Source organism: Orussus abietinus, unplaced genomic scaffold (assembly GCF_000612105.2).
Source record: "Orussus abietinus isolate OABI.00-Male unplaced genomic scaffold, Oabi_2.0 scaffold12, whole genome shotgun sequence".
Classification (NCBI taxonomy): domain Eukaryota; kingdom Metazoa; phylum Arthropoda; class Insecta; order Hymenoptera; family Orussidae; genus Orussus; species Orussus abietinus.
The window spans coordinates 2,071,248-2,093,008 of NW_019395990.1; the positions used below are offsets into that span (position 1 = coordinate 2,071,248).

General features: G+C 43.2%; 4 protein-coding genes across 6 annotated transcripts; 1 reads left to right on the forward strand and 3 right to left on the reverse strand.

Moving 5' to 3' along the window:
* The first annotated feature begins 8 nt into the window (after positions 1-8).
* On the forward strand, positions 9-21,718 carry LOC105698875 (ESF1 homolog). 3 transcript variants are annotated; one of them, XM_023434032.1, is made up of 8 exons: positions 9-295; positions 18,757-19,403; positions 19,496-19,674; positions 19,766-19,873; positions 19,947-20,147; positions 20,219-20,441; positions 20,505-21,316; positions 21,383-21,718. In XM_023434032.1, exons 2-8 carry the CDS (start codon positions 18,773-18,775, stop codon positions 21,491-21,493), a joined length of 2,265 nt encoding a protein of 754 aa, XP_023289800.1. In that variant the 5' UTR covers positions 9-295; positions 18,757-18,772; the 3' UTR covers positions 21,494-21,718. The 3 variants fall into 3 exon arrangements, with proteins under 3 accessions (XP_023289800.1, XP_012278911.1, XP_012278912.1); XM_012423488.2 differs by lacking the exon at positions 9-295 and adding an exon at positions 18,571-18,681; XM_012423489.2 differs by lacking the exon at positions 9-295 and adding an exon at positions 18,578-18,685.
* LOC105698712 lies at positions 7,709-10,223 on the reverse strand. Its single transcript, XM_012423184.2, has 2 exons — positions 9,922-10,223; positions 7,709-9,393 (listed from the first exon to the last, which is right to left on the reverse strand). The coding sequence occupies exons 1-2, from the start codon at positions 10,052-10,054 to the stop codon at positions 8,651-8,653; spliced, it is 876 nt and encodes a 291-aa protein (XP_012278607.1). The 5' UTR covers positions 10,055-10,223; the 3' UTR covers positions 7,709-8,650.
* On the reverse strand, positions 12,230-16,636 carry LOC105698859 (WD repeat-containing protein 35). The gene is made up of 2 exons (XM_012423465.2): positions 16,324-16,636; positions 12,230-16,263 (listed from the first exon to the last, which is right to left on the reverse strand). The coding sequence occupies exon 2, from the start codon at positions 16,212-16,214 to the stop codon at positions 12,651-12,653; it is 3,564 nt and encodes a 1,187-aa protein (XP_012278888.1). The 5' UTR covers positions 16,215-16,263; positions 16,324-16,636; the 3' UTR covers positions 12,230-12,650.
* On the reverse strand, positions 16,727-18,362 carry LOC105698860 (cyclin-Q). The gene is made up of 6 exons (XM_012423466.2): positions 18,204-18,362; positions 17,903-18,036; positions 17,687-17,784; positions 17,391-17,609; positions 17,066-17,296; positions 16,727-16,973 (listed from the first exon to the last, which is right to left on the reverse strand). The coding sequence occupies exons 1-6, from the start codon at positions 18,239-18,241 to the stop codon at positions 16,878-16,880; spliced, it is 816 nt and encodes a 271-aa protein (XP_012278889.1). The 5' UTR covers positions 18,242-18,362; the 3' UTR covers positions 16,727-16,877.
* Positions 21,719-21,761: the final 43 nt, after the last annotated feature.

Consider the following 21,761-nt stretch of genomic DNA (forward strand, 5'->3'; position numbering starts at 1 on the left):
GCGATTTGCGCCATCACCGAACAGGTCCGTTCGCCTTGCAATCTCGTCTTGAGTCGAACAATGCAAAAGTTATTGCGAGGAGTATAATAAGTCATCGAACCAGTGCTTCCAGTACCGCAATTATTCGAGTGAGATGGCGAATGCTGGACAATTTTCTCGGTTTCCTCGATCTCGTGACCCTCCCTTGGAACGTCATTTCTAAGTCACAAGATCCGAGGCGAAACGCGCCTAAGTGCACATCGGTGCATACGTTCGGTGCACCTACATGCATCATCGACGTCGTTACGTAAACTTCGTAAGTGAATTTAAGTATTCATTGCACATACTTCTGCAGGGAGTACCATGGATCCGTCCTCTTGGGGGTCCCCATTAAATCGGAGCAACTTGCGCCGTGATAACGATGATTCCTGGTCCATATCAGGCGGGCGTGCTTAATGATGCAATTACTAAGAAACTCCCCGGTATTCATCTTAAGAATTCCTTGACACGCTTGCGTATAATTAAATCTAGCCTCGCTGTGCATCTCGGTGCAGCCTATATAGTATCCTGAATAGGCCTTGGTAAAATAATAATTTAACGATTTGGAATATAATTTCACTTCCTTTCTCAGTATTCCATTTTACTTGTAATTAAATGTCGTCGTCGAGTTCAGTTCAAAGGGAGAAATCGATCCTCGAGGAGGGTTCTCCTCAAAAATGTGTACCGGTACAGGACGTACCGCAAAGTTGTCTCTACGTGTGGGTGATGTGCTGCAAAGTGTATGGACATGGAAAAAAACAAGGTTTTTTTCAATGACGGGGGCAAAGCACGAACTTGTACGGAGACTCGATGAATATTCATCGGGCTCTTGTTTCTACTATATCACGTTGCTGAATATCATTACAGTCCCTCGAGACGGCCGTCGACGCGTCTTCTCGAAATTGAAAAATCGGAAAACTCGAGACTCGAAGGAAGAACTTTTTCTTCCCGCGTTCTGGGGCAAATTTCCGCCGACGGGGAAATTTAATTAAATTCAAAAGATCTGCATCTCGGACGAAAACTTGGAATATCGGGGCGAAGTTTCGAGTACGCTGGCATTACCGCTAACTCGCGATAACTTGCAGCGAATCGTTGTGGAGAGGACAATTATCGTAACGACATGCTCGCAAGTAGGGTCAATTATCGCTTCTCGTTACGCGGCCAATCCGCGGCTTTATAGTGCCAGTAACACCCGACGCATTATGGCCGTAATGCCTCTCGTTACTATCAATTAAATACGACCCGGCGAAACGCATTACAGCTTCATAAAGCGGTAACTACTTCGGAAAAATTATAAAAATTGATAAGCCCCGTGGATGAACGAATTCCACGGTTATAAGTCAGCTCTGTCGATCGATAATTCCATTCATACGAGATACGATTAAATAGACAAATTCTATATTAACATAGAAGGTGAAAATATAATCCCATAATTTATAATCAACTCGGGAGCGAATCTTTCTTCGGGGCAACTATGGCCGATTTCATTACCAGAGCCCATACCACAAATTTCATTGAAATTAGTCAATTACACGTCCGAGTACCCAAGTCGATCCGCTCGTACTTAACGAAATTGCCCATAAGGATTATTACCGGTTGAGTTCAAATCTCAATCAGCGAAATCGCTTACCAGTTGGTAAATAACGTCCGCGATGAAATTCTCTGCTCCCCTCTGATTATAATTGTAATTGATATATTCTGGGCGTAATTATATGGTTAATAAAATCGGAGAGTCATTTTTCTGTTCACACGATTAGTTCTTGGGAGTACCGGCATCATTTGCATAAATCTATGTACAGTTCAGACCAGACCGCGGAAATGCATGACGCAGAGGTGAAAACGTGCCATCTGTTTCGTGCCATTTCGCCGTGCTAAGAACGCTAACATGACCCAACCACACATGTCGAATGACACTTACGTGGTCGAGGGCGAATGTATAGTTCGCGAGTAGGAAGTTAGATCCCGACTGGCTAATCCGTCTCTCTTTGTCCCCTGTCTCTTCCCATATCTATCATTTCCTCTCCCTGGGCGACATCGATGCAAATGATTTATGCATATGAATATGCATGCGCATCCTCCGAAGGCAGGGCGCTCGTTAATCGGTGACACTTCGGTTAAACCGCGCAATTACGGCCACAGGTAACATCGGATCGGCAATATTTCTGGGAAGGGCCAACTATTCCGAATTTCTCCATACGAGAAGAAAATCCGTGACGGAAATGAAATCGTTAAATCACTGTCAGGAATTTCCGCACTGGTGCACCGGAGAAAATGAATTCCCGCAATTTTCTTCCGGTTCATTTATAAATTAATCCATTTTCATCGTGGACGTTCCACTTCATCATGGGGTGATTAGGCAAGCTAGTCGCATGGGGAAAAATCGAAATCCTACATTCCCCCCTGCTGGGAAAGGACTATGAACGCATTCCCGCTGCTCCGTTACGATATGCTCATACATCGGCGAAACAATTATGCTAATAATACCTCTAACCACAAAGGTTAACGTTCATCCATAAGCTTCCTAGTTCCCTCCGCGTATGCACCGATACCGCATAAATATTTTTCACGCTAACTAAAAATAAGAAAAAGTCCGTCGACCGTTAACATGCCTATGAACCATAACTGCGGTAATATTATTATGCGAGCATAAAACACGCGAGCCAACCACGCGGCCTGAAAATGGTAGTCATTCCGAGATTTAAAACCGCACTCTCGCATCAAACCATTGCTCCACGTATTGTTTTTGATGCCCCGGCCGGCCGCAATTTACGTTTATGTAATTACGTGCTCTTAAGATCAGCTCACCTGAATTATTGCCCCGGATACCCGAGAAGATAAAAGAAAATTAAAATAGCGACAATGACCGCGATTCATGGCGGCGTTAAGCCAACCATTTTTGCGTCCTTCGCTGTCAAAGAAGAGACAATTTATCGTCACATATTTAATAATATTTAATAAATCCTGAACACGGTGGCGGGAATTCACGGCATTCCGGCGTTATCTTTTTAGGTATCTGACGTTTAGTCTGAAGTATTTCGCGTTAATTTCATGACCCCTAATTTGACGTCGCCTCGTTTTCCTGATATTTCTTCCATAAAATAAATCCTGGACTCGTAACTCCGTTCGCTTTTTTTTTTCCTCTCTTTTTCCGCGAACCTACGACATGCCCGCGCCATTACGGATATCGCCGATGAATGAATTCAATTAATACATTGGACAAATTTACGAGACCCGCCGGTAATTAAAGCCGATAAGACAAGAGAATGGCGACATGGGGACGTTGGCAAACCGGTAGTTCGAGATATTTTTTCATCGCCTCTGTACTAGTTTGTCCTGCATCCCGCGTGGACCAGTCAGCAATAGGTCGCTCGAATGCGTAGAGCATACATCGACTCTTGACCCGCACATACATTTTACCAAAGCTACATCTTCATCCTCGAAAAGTTTAAGGACTAATTGCTTCCATCGAGGAACGATTAATCGGTGTCTCTTTGCGGATATATACATATCATTTCACTCTCACCAATCGATGCGTCAACTTCTTGAGAAATTCTTCCGTCATGTCGAAGAGATGTAAAAGTCACGTCGAAGAGATGGGGCCGATTATCTGCCCGTCTGAAAATTCAGGAAAGTTGTTATTAACGATTACTGCTAATTTACGAATGGTCGGAAACTTATTTTTTTATTTAAGAGCGTTTTTTACTCCGAAGCTGCACTCGAGTTGAGTTTAGCCGTTAGCCCTGCCGGCCCCCGAAAGTTGGCCCCGTGAAAAAGGAACAGGAGGTCGAAATAAAAGGAAGAAAGCAGAGGGAAAAAAATAACGGTCATACGGTACAGCCTTAATGTCCTGATCCTTCCTGGCCTCCGACCTCCTGAGTTACCGGTTAGGTGTTTCGCCCGAAACAAGGATGACGAATGGCCGAACTTTCCGGGCGTAAACGCCGCGTTGTAAACGTCACGATATTTGGAGTAGCGTGAATAATCGTCGCAATTACAGGAGCACGAGGGACTGCATTAACCTTTCGTGAACCGAACTGCAGGACTCCGTGTCATTATTTCATCCCGTAGAAGCTGACCGCTCGAATGGCGAATGTCTTTGAGAAATTTCCTGGTAATGCATCTCGGGTTGAGAAAACATCCCCGCAAGGTTTTCGGCGAGGCCCACGAAGACTCACTCTCTCTCCTTATCCTCGACGCGTTATTTCCTCTTTCTGAATTTTACAGCGTTCACTGCTGAGACGTGCGTCGCGACAGTGCTATCCAGGTTTCTACCCGGAGCTTACAGGCCTCTCGGATATCGAAGTAAATTCCCGAGGGGTACAAGGAGATTCGTTTAAATCCTGCAAGACTTGCAGCGCACGCCGGAGATCCTCTCCGCTCTCTCTATCTCCCACTCTCGGGTCTGCTCGTGCATCCCGCAAGTGCATCGAGCACTCCGACATTGCGTTTTTTTCTTCTCCTCCTCCCGTTTCTTGCCCTGTTCTTCGTTTCGTAAAGACACGTAGGCACTTTCACCTCGTTCCTCCGCAGCATCGATCTCTTCCCTCTTTCGTGCGCATTCCGCCATTTTCTTCCTGAAATTATTCCCCGGTAACAAAACCCTTGCAAAATGCACTCCAATGAACATCATCTAAAAAGCAACGCGGCATAACGCGAATATAAAATCTTCCTCGTTTTTTAAAATTATGATTTCCTCCTTCCTTTTTTTATTCGCCACCGTTTAATCCGTATCATTACGGCAACGATGGGCAAAGTTGCTAGCGAATTCCATGCAAATTGCAAAATAAAGGTGTAACGAGCCCTGCAGCGTTATTAACGGGTGCATCGGAAATTCTGAAAGCGCACTCCTCCGCTTTATACTTTATGCATATGGTTTGATATTATATTATATCCCTCTCCCCCAGCTCGCCTGTAGAGCGACGCAGACACGTTACACCGTCCCGTCCTCCGTCTTTCTTCATTTCCATCTATCGCTGAGCATACCGGCGATATTGGAAGCAAAGCCTCGGGTTATGGAGGATGAGCCCTTTACGTCGTCGACGAGAAAGGGAGCCGGAAAGAGCCGGGAAGTGATTACATTTTACATTGTGATCAAAGAAAAAATTCCTCCCATCTTGCCGGCTCCCTTTCTCCAAACGACATCCATCGTCTTCCTTGCAGACGGTCGCATCCCGACTACGTTGCAGTTCCCATCGTCAAATGGAATTCTGATCCTAGAAAAACGCAAAATGTTCCCATATTCCACATAAACCGAATGTACATAAAAATCGACACATCGCGCACTCTTGTCAGAAAATCCGTCTAAAAATGAGTAACGTCACGATTAAGGGCAGATATCCTTGCGCCAAGGAAATCGTCCCATCCCAGAGTGGAGTGAATGCCAGGACCTCGTCAAAGGACCTTGGTTCGGATAAAGTACCCTCTCGGGTCTCGGTAATAAGGTATCCGGAAGTGGAAAGAATCATGGAGAACGAAATCTCGCGAGGAGTTCGAGGGGAGTCCTCGGCCTTGGCATTTCGGCCGGTCGTTGGGTTCGATCGAGCGACTCGTTCCCGATTTTGCGTTTCCACGGGATAATTTTACCGGGCTTATGGAAATCCTCCGAGAGACGAGTGGCCCGACACTCGATTCCTTCCGGGGCTCGGGGAAATTCTCGAAATAACGAGCCAACTTTTCGAGGAGTTTCGCCGGGCTTTCTCTCTTTCTCTCGGTCTGTCTCCGACGACCTCCTCCCCGTCTAGACGGGATGCGCGCCAGCTCGAATGTAGTTATACATGGTGCACGTAGTTATGCCTAGTTATACCTAGTTACACCTAATTACACCTAGTTATGCCTAGAACCCGACATCGACAGCGGAGTTTTCCCCGCGAAAGGGGATCGGCATGGTACCCCAGTCCAAAGGCGACTTCAATCCGGAATGGTCAAACAATATGGCAATAATTGTGGAACCTCGATTGTCAGCGATTCGAACGACGACTCCCACGAGCAGTCCTAAATGCACCAAGGTACAACCATTACACTTACACCGTAGCTCATTAAACGGTCATTGCAGTCGACTGCAGGTACTTCACAAAATCTTGATTCAGAAACAGCGACGACGCTTCGCCGAAACGAGGCCTTGTCTGGGATGAGCTAGAAAATTATGCCAAAAGTTAGGGCGGCGATATTAATCGTGAAAAATATTCAAACGCGTGTACTTACTTTCTGGATTGTTTTCGATATTCAGGATTACCTGTAAGTGGAATTGTTTAGTACGTGATTACTGATTGGAGGACAAAATGGCAAGCACTTACGTCGGGTTTCCTCTAGTGCCTCGAGACCAGGCTGCGTTTAATAACCTCATTTAATTAACTCGAAAAGCGCCCACAGCGTCGGATGGCGTCGCGTCTTCGACGTCCAATAACCTGCACGGACGTCGACCGGGCGTGCTGGCGAAACTGGCGCAAACTCTGAGAAACAACGTTATCTGGATGGATGTCCTGACAATGTAGGAATATAGTGGACCTTGTACTTGTATTCCACCGACAGGGTAGGCGTACGGAGACGTTTGCGCGTATGCGAATAATGCGAGGTAGGCGTACATGACGGTAATATGGGGCTACCCGTCTTCCTGTTCCGGAAGGAGTACGTTCCGTGGATACGAGGAAACAGGAGTAGATAAAAATATATATAAATAGCGATTATAGTAGGAAAGTAGATGCAAGATTAGGGAGATCGAGTAGACTCGGGTGGATTACCGTAGAAAATTCGGGAATATTCGAGCAGATGCGAGTAACCTCAAACTGAAAAATGACCTCGACTACCGTCGCGATAAAGAATAAATACGAGGGGAGGGCAGCAGTTATGAAGAAACTCGAGTAGGAGTAGCGAGTGAGAGTGCTCACCAGGCGTGAGTAGACGGGAGCAGACGCAGCAGGCGCTAGATGCATTTTGCAGTTGCATTACGAAACCATCGACAAGTGATCCCCCGAAAGGAGCGTTGCGACCTGACGTCACGGCCTAAAGAGGCGCTGCGATCGGAGAGACAGGGTATACGTGTCGGTTAATTAATACGCGACCCTCTCGAATGCACAATTCGATTCGCGGATCAAACCTCGGGATCTTATTCGGGTTCTCGTTTAGTCAACTGTGGCACATCCAGGATGCACGGTGAGTTGCGACATATCCGCATGAAGTATCCACCCGTCCTGTTAACGAACACGTGGGGTAACGCGACTCGGTCTCGGGTCTTGCGATCCGACTTTCGCTTTATTCCGGTTTAACGCACAAGCGTTTCCGAATAAATCTTCCGGACATCTCGAAACTCGTCCACTTGGCGAAGCCACGCTAAGAGGATGAAAATTAAAGATGGCGGCGCCTCGATATGTGCGAGCCACCCTGTAGACCGGCGAGCACGGATACCGAATGTAGAGCAGAATGCACTCAATAGTTTCATGAAAGGCTTTGCTAATGCAAACGGTGCGTCGCATAGAAACAATGCACTCCCGAGCGCACCCACGTCAAAGAATAGATACCGCGGGCTGCATCGCATGCATCGCATGCATCGCCCATCGTGGAAGTCATACATCCAGTGGCAGGAAAATGACGACCAGAACTAAGTCCCGCAAAATTCCCTGGAAAATCGGGACTCGACTACGTGCATCAAGTTACTGCATCGCAAAGCCGAAGTCCGTTGTATTTCGTCAGGGATTATTGTAACGCCTTATCGATAGGTTTTAATAATACCGTAGAAGCGCTGAACCAGCGATGTCGGGTTTAATTTTTCGGACGTAAAATTTCAAGGACTTGTCGGCTCAAAAATTAATTTCAATTTCACCCGGGGGGTATAAATTCTTACTCGTTACTTGACAGCGAGCAATCAACGTCGGTCCGATCATCGAGTGCGCTATGTACGCGCATGGCGAAATCCGATACAAAAACAACGAGCGTTCGAGGGATTTCAAAAGAGTCATACTTCGACGTTCCGCACCCACCGGTTCGCATCGAGGCTTGTAAAGTTACAATCGGGTCGAGCGCGGTGGATTTTACAACTGTCTTTTCAATCCACGCGTTTGAATGCCGCGTCGCTGTAACGCAGGAAAGGTACATTGGAATCGAGTCGATCCGCCATTGCAGTCGTCGCTGAAACCCGAAAGCCGTAAAGACGCTTTACCACGAGGTCTAATTAATTAGTGGAATTAATTATCGATCATCCGCACCACCCAGTGGATAGAATGTCAAGAGTCGATATCGTTGAAACGTGCCAAACGATTCTTATCGGAAAGTTTCCAACCAAAGTTTCTTAATCCTCACTGCAACGCCATCGGATCCAACCGCGTAAATTTTCACCAATAAGAATATCACGAACAACTATATTTTACAATTAAAATATAGGAACTATTCCTCCCAACCAAGCGCATCGACAAAGTCAAATCACAAGATTTGAATATAAAAGCGGTAACGCTACATTAATTCCTAGAACGCCTTCCTCTTATCAGTCTTAGATATAAATATGTACAGGTCGTAGAAGGATAACAAACGAGATGCAACGCTTTTGCGATCCTTCTCTCGGGGTCCTCAATTAAAACTTTCGAATCCACAATTTCGAACGGTATCTGTATCGAGATCGCTATAATCTATACGAGTTTGTACGTTAATTATAATAGGCATCGTTACTCGAGCAGTCATCTGGGGAGCAGTTTTGAAAAATGGCCGCGGCAGCGGCGACGTTCCTCACTTCTGTCCTCTGTTGTTGCAGGTTCTGCAGGGTGTGGTATTTTTTATCGGACTGATTCTGCGAGTAGATCTCGTTAAATATCAACTCCTGTATCTTGAGTCGGAGGAACATCTGCCTATCCAGAGGTAGACTCCTTAAAGGGTTGCCAATGCTCATCAGGAAGTGATAAGTGTCGTCTTCTTCTTCCTGATTGCCCGCTTTGCCCTGCGAGCGCTCAAATTTCCTCCTTTCAGCCTCGGGAAGATCGTCTTCGACATTGTCAGAGAGATGCCTCTTCCGGCCCACCTTGTTCTTCTTAGGGGGTGGCATCACCACCTGCTGAAGATTCTCCTCTACGGACAGCAACGACTGGCAAGAGTCGGCGTCGACCTCGTCGAATTGGGTCTCGTCGTGTCCTTCGAGGATGTCGATGTGCGGCTCGATTTGCGAGTCCTCGGATGAGACCAGGACCCCGGAAGGGTGCGACAGTCCAGCGTTCATCACTCTCGGGTTCATCTGATCCCGCAGGAACAATAAAGTCTTGAACCAAATCCACTTGGACTGGTGTTCCAAAAAGATCGGCGGGGTGCCGGCTTCGTCGGTCTTAATCTTGTAGGACTTTTTCAGCTCGTTCCTGAAATTGTCTCGCAGGTGCTTCCACTTGGACTTGGCCACCTCACCTAAAACGAAACATATTCCGTAAACATCCGACTCTCCTCTTATCAAGGATGAAAAAACATCCGAAAAATCGATGGAAGCCCCGTCAACGACGATTTAAATGCACGATTCAAATTCTGCCTTCTCATCAAAATAACGCTACCACCGGACAATAGAATTTCTCAGTGCGGATAATTAACGGCACGACGCCCTTCGCACGATGCATTTATGGTAAGAATCGCGTTTTAAGTGCCCTCGTGGTAAAACTCCCATATCATCCCTGGGCACATCCTGGATAGTTGCTAACCACGCCGCGCGGAGCGCCACGGTCGGCTTCGCTGCCCAGTGAAGGCACGAAGATCCTTCCCGAGCAGTCGGCCATTTTCAGCTATTTCCTCTTAAAAACTACGATCTCGACCTGCCGGCTCGGATTTACAGGATCCAGGTAAAGAGCATCGTCCTGCCAATGTTTAACCGATCCTTTTTTTACAGTTACCAACCAAACTCTTTCCTCACCCTTGGATTTCAAGGAGCAGTTCGGATATACTTACTACTGACTTCGCAAGCCTTGGCTATTTCTCCCCACATCCTCGTCACTATATCACGGTTATGGTAATTCGTGTTCTTCTGGTCCCAGATCGCTGGCCTGACGTACACTTCATTGATCAATCTTTCCAGATCCATGTTCGACGAAGGACCTTGAATTCTTCGTGGAGTCGTAATGGATACCTCAACGGTTATTATATTCTATGCTGATATATATGCTATATCTTCTGACGCTTATTGTTAATATAACTTCAATAATATCAATATTGGCATAGATATTCCTACTCGTGTCGGTACATCGCTGAGTAAGCGGAACCGCTAATGGCTACCAACGTGGCTTGGCTCGGCTCGGCTCGGCTCGGCTCGGCTCGGCTCAGCTTGGCCCGACTCGAGCGAAATGGAACGAAGCCGAGTTAAGCGTGGGACTCGATCGATCGCGGCCCGGGAAAATCGGAAAATCGGCGGAAAACGCGAACTGAAAATTCGAGCTTCCGCAACGGCTCGGCTCGGCTCGGCTCCGCCTGGCACTGCTCGCGAGGAGCTGGGCGTGTACGAGCGGAGGAACGGAGCCGAGCCGCGCCGAGCTGGGCCGAGCGTAATCGAAGAACGCAATACGTGCGAGAAGACGGTGCGCGCGTGTGCGTAGAATAGCGGTAGATCGCTCGTAGTGGAGTGCACGGAGCGAGCCCGGCCGAAGCGGACTGCGAGCGAGCTCTCCGCTCGGCTCGTCTCGGCTCGACTCGGCTTGCCTCGCGCCGGGACGCTACCCTCGAATACGTAATCGCAGCTGAAACGATTCCGATTGCGCGCGTTTTCAAGTCGCGCGCCATAACCTCGACTTGTAACGCGCGCGTCCCGAGCGGTGCATCATGGGTAAAAACCGTTAAAGAAGCTTCGATTAAAATATTTTGACGCGCCATTAACTCAATGAAGCATCGAAACGGAGATGTAAGAGATATTCCGAATGATACGCGTATTACTTCACATCCGACCTCGGCTTAGAATAACCGGGTACAACGGTCGGGCGTTAAATCCATATCACTGCAAAATTTGTGCACCCCCGCCAGCGCCCTCCCCAGAACGAGAACGCTGCGAATCAAATTTCACGGAAATTTGATGAAAGTTCCCGTAATAGGGTCTTTCAAAGGACGAGGAATCCTTTTATTTCCTTGTTTTAACATTAAACGTGCCCGTAATGTCGACCAACGGCGTTCGGGACCTCGAAGAGGAATACAAGGGATTCCCTCGAAGGGAATAAAGAACGTCCGCGGTCGTACCGCAGGATTCCTCTTTGTTTTGCGCCGAGGTATACTAATGAAAATGTTGCGGGGCACGTTAATGAAGCTCAACTTGAAGTAATCACCCGGGGTTGGAAATGGCGGATGCGAGGTATCACGATGCGTTATGGTACCGCAACAAGCGGAAAACGGGATCTCTTGAACTCCTCCGATTAATGAACCGCTAACGGAAAAGCATACCACGAGTTACCAACGGTTACAATTACTCGAAATGACCTCTCTACGGAACTGTTATAAAGAGAAGCACGACTCATCGGAGACCCCGTCAAACATGGCGGCGGATATTCTCGTGGTTCCGATTCACTGAAGTTTCGAATGTCTCCAAGCTCCATTGACACCACCTTCTCCACCTGGAAATGATACACCGTGTACACCCTTCGTGTCTCCTGGTCCATTTACATCGTCGTTAAATATCTAAACATCGTAATTATGTAAATTTCCACTGAAGCACTAATATCTTCTTATTTTAGAGCGATATTTGACATCCGACATTTCCGAACGAATTAATTCGCGCAGCCAGGCACAATCCCAAGGCGCTGGTCGGTCGATAATCGAACCTGACAATAGACGGCGATTATCGGTTACGTTTCCCGGAGCGGACAATGAGCTCCGCTCAATATGGACGGATTGCATATTAGGTTCCACGAGGTATGTGGGGCGTACTCGCGACCACGTTTATTAGTAACCGCACAATACCGCGATCAAGCTTTCGACTCGAGCACGTCGTGCCTAACCCTTGCGGAATCTAAGCTACGGTGCTTCGACTCGCATAATTGCTGGGAAAAATAGCGAGACTCAGCGAAAATGCGAGGCAAATTGGAAACGGGTGGACTCGAAATAGGCCCTCGTTCGGTTAGCTTGGAACTAGTACACATCAAAACTGATTTTAATTTCGATGTACACGCGATGAAAAATGCAACGTTACATAACGCAATTCATTAATTTCCTGACAATGAGACTGAAAGATAATCCTAATTGAAAATGGTGTTACACCTAAAAGCAGAGCAGGATTATGCGAATTAAACGTGCGTTTATTCGGATTAAAACTTACAGTCTTAGATCCATATAAATATCCCAATGGAAATGTGGACGGACGGATGCAGTTGCCTTTGTACTAAAAGTATTAAGCATAAGTAAAATCGATCGGTGATACAATTAAAAACTATACTACTGTCCCTCTTAAAGGCTGATAATTAAATGTACGCTCCACGTATAATAGAAACCTAGCAGTCTTTGTAATTGAGAAAGAGATCGACGTAAATTAGGGACTACTTTCGAAAAGCGAAAAAGACGAGAACGAAAGTGAGTTGTCTACCGATACGCAACCTTAACGCGTAAAGGAAATACGACTAAGGATCGAAGGAACGAAAGGGTGGATTTTTGAAAAACTGTAGATAAAATCTTGTGCATCGGGTGCTTCGATGATGCCCTGTGGACTATCCCGAAACTCTAATCGGCAATTGTATCTGCGTGATTGTACTATGACACAAAGGACATGCATTGACGTTAACGACATCTCTGTCCGTGGCAGCGTGATGTCTGCACACTACGCATATCCAGGCATTTCTGAGATCCATTAAAGGTTTTCCAGAAACGATGCAAGCAGGAAACCTTGACGTACAGTTAGGACAAACGACACACCAATCAGGTACCATGGTCTCACAGTTAACGCACTCGGCTTTAGTATTACTTGAATTCTTAGGACTATACTTGGTAAAAATATTCAGTGCAAGCTCTTCGTACTTCTCTCGTTTGCCTTCGGAGATCTTCTCCAAAGCTTCGAGTTTAATGAAAGCCTTGGAACAAGTAGCAAATGCCTTACTTACGCAGCTGGCCAATGCCAAGAGACAATAGATGTCCTCCGACTCTAAGATCTCCTCGTACTCTCTGAGCCTAAGAGCAGTCTTTGTCGCAGCCTCAAAATTGCCTTCGTAAAGTTGTCGATGTGCCAATAAAAGGAAATGGTAAGCCTCTGCCCCTTGCCATGCCTTCTCGATGACCCTGGCATCTTCGTTGCTCTCCGTCAAGCCCATGACGACGTTGCTTCGGGCCCCCTTGACAGCTGGTGTAATATTTATGTGGTCTTCGATCAACAATGCCGCGAGTACGTAGATCTTCTTCACCCTCAGGGGATTGGTCCTGGTCTTGGCTTGGTCTTCGGCAAGCTCGAGCAGCAGTTTGGCAGCCTCCAGATGATAATTTGCTTTTCTGAAAAGCTCTATAGCTTGTAATCGCTTACCATTCGACAGAAGATGATTGGCATACTTGTTGAGCAGTTCACCGATCTGTGCCATTTTGTAGGTCTTCGCCAAGTCCAAGGCTTGGTCCCAATGATTTAAACGAACGCACGTGTCTACCGCTTGCTTGACGTCTCCGTACTTGATGTATGCCGCGACAGCTTGAGAACACATACCCACCGATGCTAACATCCTTGCCACCGTCTTCAGAACTGGACTCTTGTCTGCCAGCTGATCCACAGTCGCAGCTAGTTCACTGTACTCTTCGAGTTTATAATAACACTGCGTTAGCTTCTCCAAGTTTCTACCCTTTTCGTAATATTCCTTTGCACCTTCCCAGTTCTGGCGTTCCGCGAAGAAGTCACCTATTTTATTATAGGCATGCTCCATCTGCTTGTCGGATCCTCCGATACCCATCTTCATAAGCTGAAGAACTCGGAAGTAATCCCCCAACTTTTGGCGCAACGAGATGGCTAGATCTCGACGATCTAGATCCAAATAAAGCTTCTCAGCTTCGTCGTAGTTGCCGAGGAAAGCTGCCACTTCGGCCTTCTTCAGCTGGTCATTGTGCACGTTGTGTAGACGTTTGATAAACTGGATCCCCAAGTAATCGGTGCATCTGACCATGGCATTTTCTGCGGTCTCCAAGTCGAGGTGCTTCAACGCCGATTCCGCCAGCAAACGCCACAGTCTGGGATGAGGATTATCCTGTATAAAATTGTTAGCTTCCTTCAGACCGACTTTGGCTAACAACTCCCTCGTATCTCTGAGAGATTTTACCTCGAGGTTGACTATCGATTCCGGGCGAGGATCGTCCGGTCTCTGAGCGAGTTCGTCCAACAGAACGCAGCGAATCTCTAAGTCGTGAAAAGAGCAAATGTAGCCAGAACAGGATATTGGCTCTTCAGGGTCCAGACCCCTCAAAACGTACATTCGCGTCTTCTCCATAATTGCCAGCAACGTTGGATTATCCTGTGCCCAACACATAGCCCATACGTCTTTCCTCTCAAATTTACCGACATCCTCGCAGTCCCCGGAACTCATGCTTTTCTGGGGGTCAAAATCCAACATCGTCAAGATACCAGAAGTGTCCATAATGCTTGCTCTCGAAGAATTACAATTGATCGCTATTTTATTGGGTCTACTGACGATGCTGTATCTGTTCGTAAGCGTTACTTGGGGTAAAGAATACCGTTGAATCATTCCAGATTCTCTTCCAATAAGCAGGATCTTCTCAGTCGCACACAAACAGCAAATCGGATCCATGGTAGCCTTGGTGTTAGTAGGAGTTTCGAATGCCCGATCTCTGTCCAAGTCCTGGATTACTTCTGTGACTCCTGTTGGGGTATCGTCGATGTGATAAATTTTATCGCGGCGAGTCCTCCCCGCATTCAATGCCGAAATGCGAGGTGTACGGAAGTTCCACAATATAAAATTATTCTTGGACGCTGCGATAACCGTATTGCCAGTCATCGTCAACCATAACGGTTCTATGTCCAAAAATTTGGTATCGATAGGAGTAGCGATGGCATTGCAGACCAATAACGCAAACTGCTCGGATGCTTGCATGGGTTCGTTTCTAACTGCCAGAACGCAGTGGTCACCTTGCGATGCCATAGAAATTAATGTTCGAACGTACTTGGTATAGCATGAATTGTTGCCAGTATTCCAAAAAGTGACGCATATTCCATCTTTGCTTATCCTCTCGCTACCAAATACTACCGTATTGCTGAAGTACGTCCATTTATAATCGGGACGAATATTAGCAAAGTAAATGTGGGAGTCGACGGACAGAGCAACGCGCAAAGACCCTCCTTCCCACGTGCAGCAGGTCACTTCCCTCCCTGGCACTCTCAATGTTCTCGCGTGTTCACCAAATGGAGTATAAAATTGAATTACATTAGAATCCTTGGATTCTCCATTAGTTATTAGCGGCATAATGCCAGTTACTGCCAGTAACGACCCGTAAGTATTCCAGGCGCACCACACGGCAGTCATTCCAGTCTCTAATATCACTGGATTGGTGTCACTTTCGTCTCTCATCAATTGAACTCTCCCACATTGATAACAAATAGCCAAACTTGGACAATCCGTTGCGATATATCCATTCCTGCCGTTGTACCAGTGTATGGCGACTATTGTCTGCGGATGTGCAGGACTTAAAGACACCATGTTCAATTTTGTTAAAAGTATACCTTGATCGTCGTATAGATGAACTTCGCCGGTTTTTAAGCCAAACAATAGGAGCTTACCATCGGGAGACCACTGCACTCCGCTAAGAGAAGTGTTTTTCAGCTCTTTACCCCAGATTCTATTGCCGTCGACTGCACCTACTATAACGGCGCCATCTTCGTAAACGATACAAATCTTCTGACCATCTTGACTCCATGCCAATCCTTTCACAACCGACTTGTTACGATTATTTATCATTTCCTCGTACCATGACCCTTTATACAGCATCCATACGATAATAACACCATTTTGATCGCTTGAAGTCAGTTTCTGATGTTCTTCGTTCCATGTTACTACTTGAACGTGACCATTGTGACCTTCCAAAGTTTGGTTCATACTTAAATTACTACCGCCTAAACTTGAGCCCTTTCCTCCTGCACTTTGTGCTCCAACGTTGGAGTCAACTCTGAGAACCTTCAGCAATCCATCCTCTCCTCCGACCGCTATGAAACCTTGTTTCTGATTCCAAGCAATGCAATTTAAACGGAAATTGTTCGGTATCGCAATTTTCTTGCTCAGGTATACGAACATGTTTGTTCCCTTTAGTTCCTTCCTCTACTAACAAATAATTTGTCCGTCCCTACGAAACGAATGCACTGTACTATTCGCTCATTACTGTTATTAGCAACATTAAACTTACGTATCACATCCGTAACCGAGTATAATAACGGTTCGACAATAAACTCCGGGAGATCTTCAACACCGTCTCTTCCAGCCTAGCAGAATGGAAACAGTGTATAACGGCTCTTTCTCCCATTCTGTGAGAAAAAGAAGCCTGAACAAACCAAAATGAATTATTTATGCGCCATATTTGTTTACCTCGCGTCTGCTTGAAACAATGAATTAAGAGATCCGTAGAAGTCTGTACAATGAGAAAAAGTGAAGCTCTAGCGGGAGTTATTTTAACTTCAAGGATGAAGGTAACTCAACCTACCAGTAGATGGTGCTTGATTTTATAATAAATTTAAAGCTTCAATTACACGATTTACAACTCTCATACCAGAGATGATCTCTGCTCATACCATTCAAAAGTAACATCACCATTTATTGAAAAGTGGTCACCTTTTTTTATTTCAAGCCTGTCAACTTAACTTGTAATTATAAATCTAATTTTATTGGTATCATAAGTATCCTTCATCTTGCAAGCACATGTTTAAGAAACCTTATCATCCTAAGTACATACTCTTATAAATATTAATTATCCCTTGTTTCGGGTTCTTCGTCATAAGCAGCCATAATTTTTTCCATGATTTCCCACAGCTTATCTCTCGTCAAATCCTTACAAAAAACCTGCAAAGAATCAATTTATTAATTTGAAGGATTTAATTTGGCACGCAACAAATGTATAATTACAAACTACTTCAAATTAACCATTCCCTTACATTGAACCATGGCTGCTGGTCACATTCATCCATCAATGGAACTACTACACCATATATCTGTAGCGAAAGGTTAATACACGCAATGGCAATTAAATTTGGTGAGTAATCGAGAACTGCTGGAGTATGATGAAAATCTTGAAGAAGTGCCATGCTAGTTCTGGCTACTGGATATTTTGACCATTCCTCTTCTCCAAACCAGGCTTGTAAGGATCTTAAGTAATGCAGCATATACTACAAGGCAAATTATTACATATTGAATTTTCCTCGGATAAACGATTTTCTCAGAAACTTTTTTTTTTTTTTTAATGAAGGGCAAAATATTTACCTTATGAGGATGGTCAGGAGAGACTTGAAATTTGAGCATTCGCATAAGAAGGAGCTCTGCTTGGACAATAGCATCCCGCATACTCCAATATTGATCACCCAGTTCTAACGGTTGCGATCCTCTATGTAAGGTATTATGTGTAACATTCATTACATCCCTTATTTTTAAAGGATCATCCTTTATCTTTCCAGCAAGATATAAGCATGTTGATGCTATAAGCTGAAGCAAGACGAGTTTGTAATATTAAAGTGTAAAAAAAATCTAACATTTGATAATAATATAAATTTTGATCTTACATAATTATCGTAACCTTGAGGTACTGCTTCCTTAACAAATCGGTGATACAAAGTAGCGGCGGTAGCAACTGTTAAAGGGTGTGCTTCTAATTTTAATCCTTTAATTGAAAATAAATGTCAGATTACAAATTATATGTGTACATAATTTCACTTAACTTGAGTTTTACTACTAATTTTAGTAATATACCACATTTAAGGTATATTGAAAATACATACCACATTCGAAAATAAACCTGGACACATGGAAATTATCTGTAGCATTTTTATAGTCAATCGTTATACTCTTCTGTAATGTATTGCGTTTCTCCCTTTGCATCGCTAAGACATCTATGACGTCTTTCATTTTGGAACTGTAATAATTAAACCATTATTTAAAATCAATTCAAAATATTCTTTTTGTTGTAACATATTTGGCTAATTGAATATTTTCATTAAAATCGAATGTTTATACATCACATTACCATACCACAAATTAGTTTGGTTATCTTAGAAGAGATCACATGTATCGACTCCTTACCTCAATGTTTCATTATTCGTTGGTTCTGTCGGATTCATCGTGGAAATATTAATATATCTGTATAAATATTATTATACGCTTAACAAGCGGAATTGTTTAAAACATGTGTTTACGCCAAAATACCCGGTAAAATTGGACGAACCGCGACACACCATAGATCTATTAAAAGATACCAGAGAGGGTACCCATGACGAGTCGATATCGCCTAGTGGTCTTCAATCGAAATTACTCCTAACCTAGAATGGACATATACCTTCTTAAGTACATTTACACAAACTATCTTACACCGGTTTTATAACGACTAGTTTTAACATAGCTTGTAAATGTACATATACTGATTGTAAATACCAGTGGATGCTGTGCACGTGCATAGTCCTTGTATGAGGTTAAACCAGGTTAAACACTGAAAGGTCCACTTTATGATAAAGTATCAAATTGGAAACCAATTCTTTAAAAAATTACAATTTCTTAAGTCGAGGTCAGTAAGTGATTTTCATTAGATTATGTTTTATACGTCAGTCTTATATTTTTCATGTCTTATTTTTTTGTTTAGATCTCTCTGAAAAATCATGGATGATATATTTAAAGATGCGAGATTTGCTCATATTCCGAAAGATCCCAAGTTCAGAAAGATTCCAAAGTCTGAACGCAAAATAAAAATAGATAAGAGGTTTCGCTCTATGTTCAGTGATAAAAAATTTAATGTAAAATATACAATTGATAAAAGAGGTAGGCCTGTAAATCAAACTTCTACAGAAGACCTTAAAAAATACTATGATTTGTCAAGTGATGATGAGTCGACATCAAGTGATCCCGATGTAAAAAAACCTGTGAAAAGCAAAGTTGTTAAAAAATCTAAGAGTAAATGTAAACAAAAGAATACAATTGAAAAAAGAGGTTTTAATAATTTGAATAATGGGGAGTTGCTGAGGATTAAACCAAGTGAAGTAACTGATTCGAACTCTGAGAGCAGTGACGAGCATTCTGAAATCAATTCGATTGATTCAAAAGATTCTAAAGTGCTGTTAGAAGATTTAGAAGAAAATGAAAAGCAATTACATATTAAAAGAAAAAATGAGAAAAAAGTTTTAACTGTTGAAGCTAAAAAGAAATTGAGAGATCTTACCATTGATTATGCTAGAGGTGAAGGCATACTTGCAACTGATAGTTCATCAGAGGAAGAAAGTTCAGAATACAATGGTAATATTTTAATTTAAACACGGCATATTTCAGTCAAAGGTATTGCAATAGGCAGTATACTATACATATTAATAAAAACCTATCATTTTCAGGCAGTGAAGATGAAATCGAGCATGACTGGGGTGAGTTAGACAAAGAGGCAGAAGCAACAGATGAAATTACACATCGAATTGCTGCATGCAACATGGACTGGGATCGTATCCGTGCCTTGGACCTTATGGTTTTGTTCAACTCATTTCTACCAAGTGGAGGTCTTATTCATTCAGTCACGGTAGTAATAAATAAATGACTAATTTAATATAACAATATGTTATAGTCAATATATAATTTAGAATAAAAGTAATTATTTTTGCTTATTTTAGATTTACCCATCAGATTTTGGGTTGCAAAGAATGAAGGAGGAGGAAATTAAAGGACCGATAGAGCTAGTAGGAGAAAAAGCTAAAAGTAGAGAAATTGAAGAAGACGAAGTATGTATGCCAGTAACATTAAAAAACAAAATTTTTCCTTCGGATTTGTTATACATCATTTTCGTTGTGCTAGAACGAGGAGGGTTCAAAATATCACATGGAGAAACTACGACAATATCAACTTAATCGATTGAAGTATTATTATGCAGTGATTGTCTGTGACTCTCCCGAAACAGCCAACAAAATATACACGGAATGTGACGGAATAGAATATGAATCTACTGCTACTAAACTTGATCTAAGATTCATACCCGATGACATGACTTTTGATCAAGTGAGTACATATTTATTGACAGAATATAAAGGTAAAGGTGTAAATATTTAATTATAAATTAATCATTACAGGACCCACGGGAAGTTTGTGATAAAGTACCAGATTTTTCTAAATATCAGCCACGGCAGTTTACGACCACTGCTTTACAGCAGGTTAAGGTGGAATTAACGTGGGATGAAACAAATCCACTGCGGCAAGAAATTACACAGAAATTAAATTCTGGAAAAATCGACGATGTCGATGAAAATGATTTACAAGCCTACCTAGCAAGTGGTACAAGCGACGAAGACTCAGGTACATTTATCTTACAAGTAAATTATTTTTGCAGTTCATTTATATACAACATTACTTTTATAGATGACGAAACCAATAAATTGCAAAATAAGGAAGATAAATCTGATTCCGAATCGAATGATGCGAACGGGGATCCCATTGAAAAATATAAATCGCTTTTAAAATCAATCGAAGATCAGGAGGAAGAGAAGAAGAAACAGGATGTTGAACTAGAAGTTACTTGGGGCTTAGCACTTAAAGAAAAAACTGAAAAACTCATTTCGGAAAAAATGAAGAAAGATAAAAATTTAACACCCTTTGAACAATACCTTGAAAAGCGTAAAGAGAAAAAGAAGACAAAGAGAGAGGAAAGGAAGAGACTTAGAGAAGAACATGATCAACGATCTGATGGTTCTGGAAGTGAAAATTCTGTGCCATCCGATGTTGACATGAACGATCCATATTTTGCAGAAGAAATTCAAAACATTAAAAATAAATCTGTTTCGCAAAAGAGATCGAAAAAGAGCAATGAAGTAGAATCTGCTGATAAGCATGTAGAGGAGCAAAATAAAGCTGAACTAGAACTGCTAATGATGGGAGAATCGGATGATGAGAACAAACATCATTTTAATATGAAACAAATTGAAGAAAATCAATCCGTATCAAAATCTAAAAGAAAACGATTGATTAAAAAGAAGAAAGATGCAATTGGTGCAGCTGATGACTTTGAGGTTAATGTTAAGGATGAAAGATTTGCTGCATTATTCTCATCATATCACTTTAACATTGACCCTGCTGATCCCCATTACCGTAAAACAAAGGGTACAGAGGCTCTTATTAACGAAAAGTTAAAGAGAAGAGCTGGTAATGAGAAAAATAACATGAACAATGAAAAGGTAATTAATAAACACGCAACTTTTGTATATTTGAATTTAAACTTACCAGATATTTTTATTTCTCAGAATATGGAAACGAGCCCTACGAAGGAATCTTCTACTGTTAATACAGAATTAGCAGCCTTAGTTAAATCCGTGAAGAGGAAAGCTCAAAATATTCATAGACCAATTAAATAATACATTAGTGTCCTTAATGATAGGTTGTATCATAAATAAATATATTTCCAATTGTCTGTTCTCCATTATATCTTTAATTATTCTGAAGACACATTTCACTCTAAAGATATTGACTTAATTATTGAACCTGTTGTGTAACTAGGAGCAGATCTATGATAATTATGAACAATTTCAATGCGTAAACAGTAGGTGTGATAGCTACGAAATATAAACCATTTAAAAAAAGAATTCCATTTCTTACTAATTCTCCATATTTTTTACCACTAAA

What these genes read in the sequence shown, in the direction of transcription:
- LOC105698712 (XM_012423184.2), bottom strand. Translation starts at nt 10,054, where the DNA reads ATGGATCTGGAAAGATTGATCAATGAAGTGTACGTCAGGCCAGCGATC. An exon ending in CAAGGCTTGCGAAGTCAGTA is followed by an intron (nt 9,394 to 9,921) that starts GTAAGTATATCC and finishes GTTTCGTTTTAG; the next exon opens with GTGAGGTGGCCAAGTCCAAG.
- LOC105698859 (XM_012423465.2), bottom strand. Translation starts at nt 16,214, where the DNA reads ATGTTCGTATACCTGAGCAAGAAAATTGCGATACCGAACAATTTCCGT.
- LOC105698860 (XM_012423466.2), bottom strand. Translation starts at nt 18,241, where the DNA reads ATGAATCCGACAGAACCAACGAATAATGAAACATTGAG. An exon ending in CAGGTTTATTTTCGAATGTG is followed by an intron (nt 17,785 to 17,902) that starts GTATGTATTTTC and finishes TTTCAATTAAAG; the next exon opens with GATTAAAATTAGAAGCACAC. An exon ending in CTCAAGGTTACGATAATTAT is followed by an intron (nt 17,610 to 17,686) that starts GTAAGATCAAAA and finishes GTCTTGCTTCAG; the next exon opens with CTTATAGCATCAACATGCTT.
- LOC105698875 (XM_023434032.1), top strand. Translation starts at nt 18,773, where the DNA reads ATGGATGATATATTTAAAGATGCGAGATTTGCTCATATTCCGAAAGAT. An exon ending in AGAAAGTTCAGAATACAATG is followed by an intron (nt 19,404 to 19,495) that starts GTAATATTTTAA and finishes TATCATTTTCAG; the next exon opens with GCAGTGAAGATGAAATCGAG. An exon ending in GAGAAATTGAAGAAGACGAA is followed by an intron (nt 19,874 to 19,946) that starts GTATGTATGCCA and finishes TCGTTGTGCTAG; the next exon opens with AACGAGGAGGGTTCAAAATA.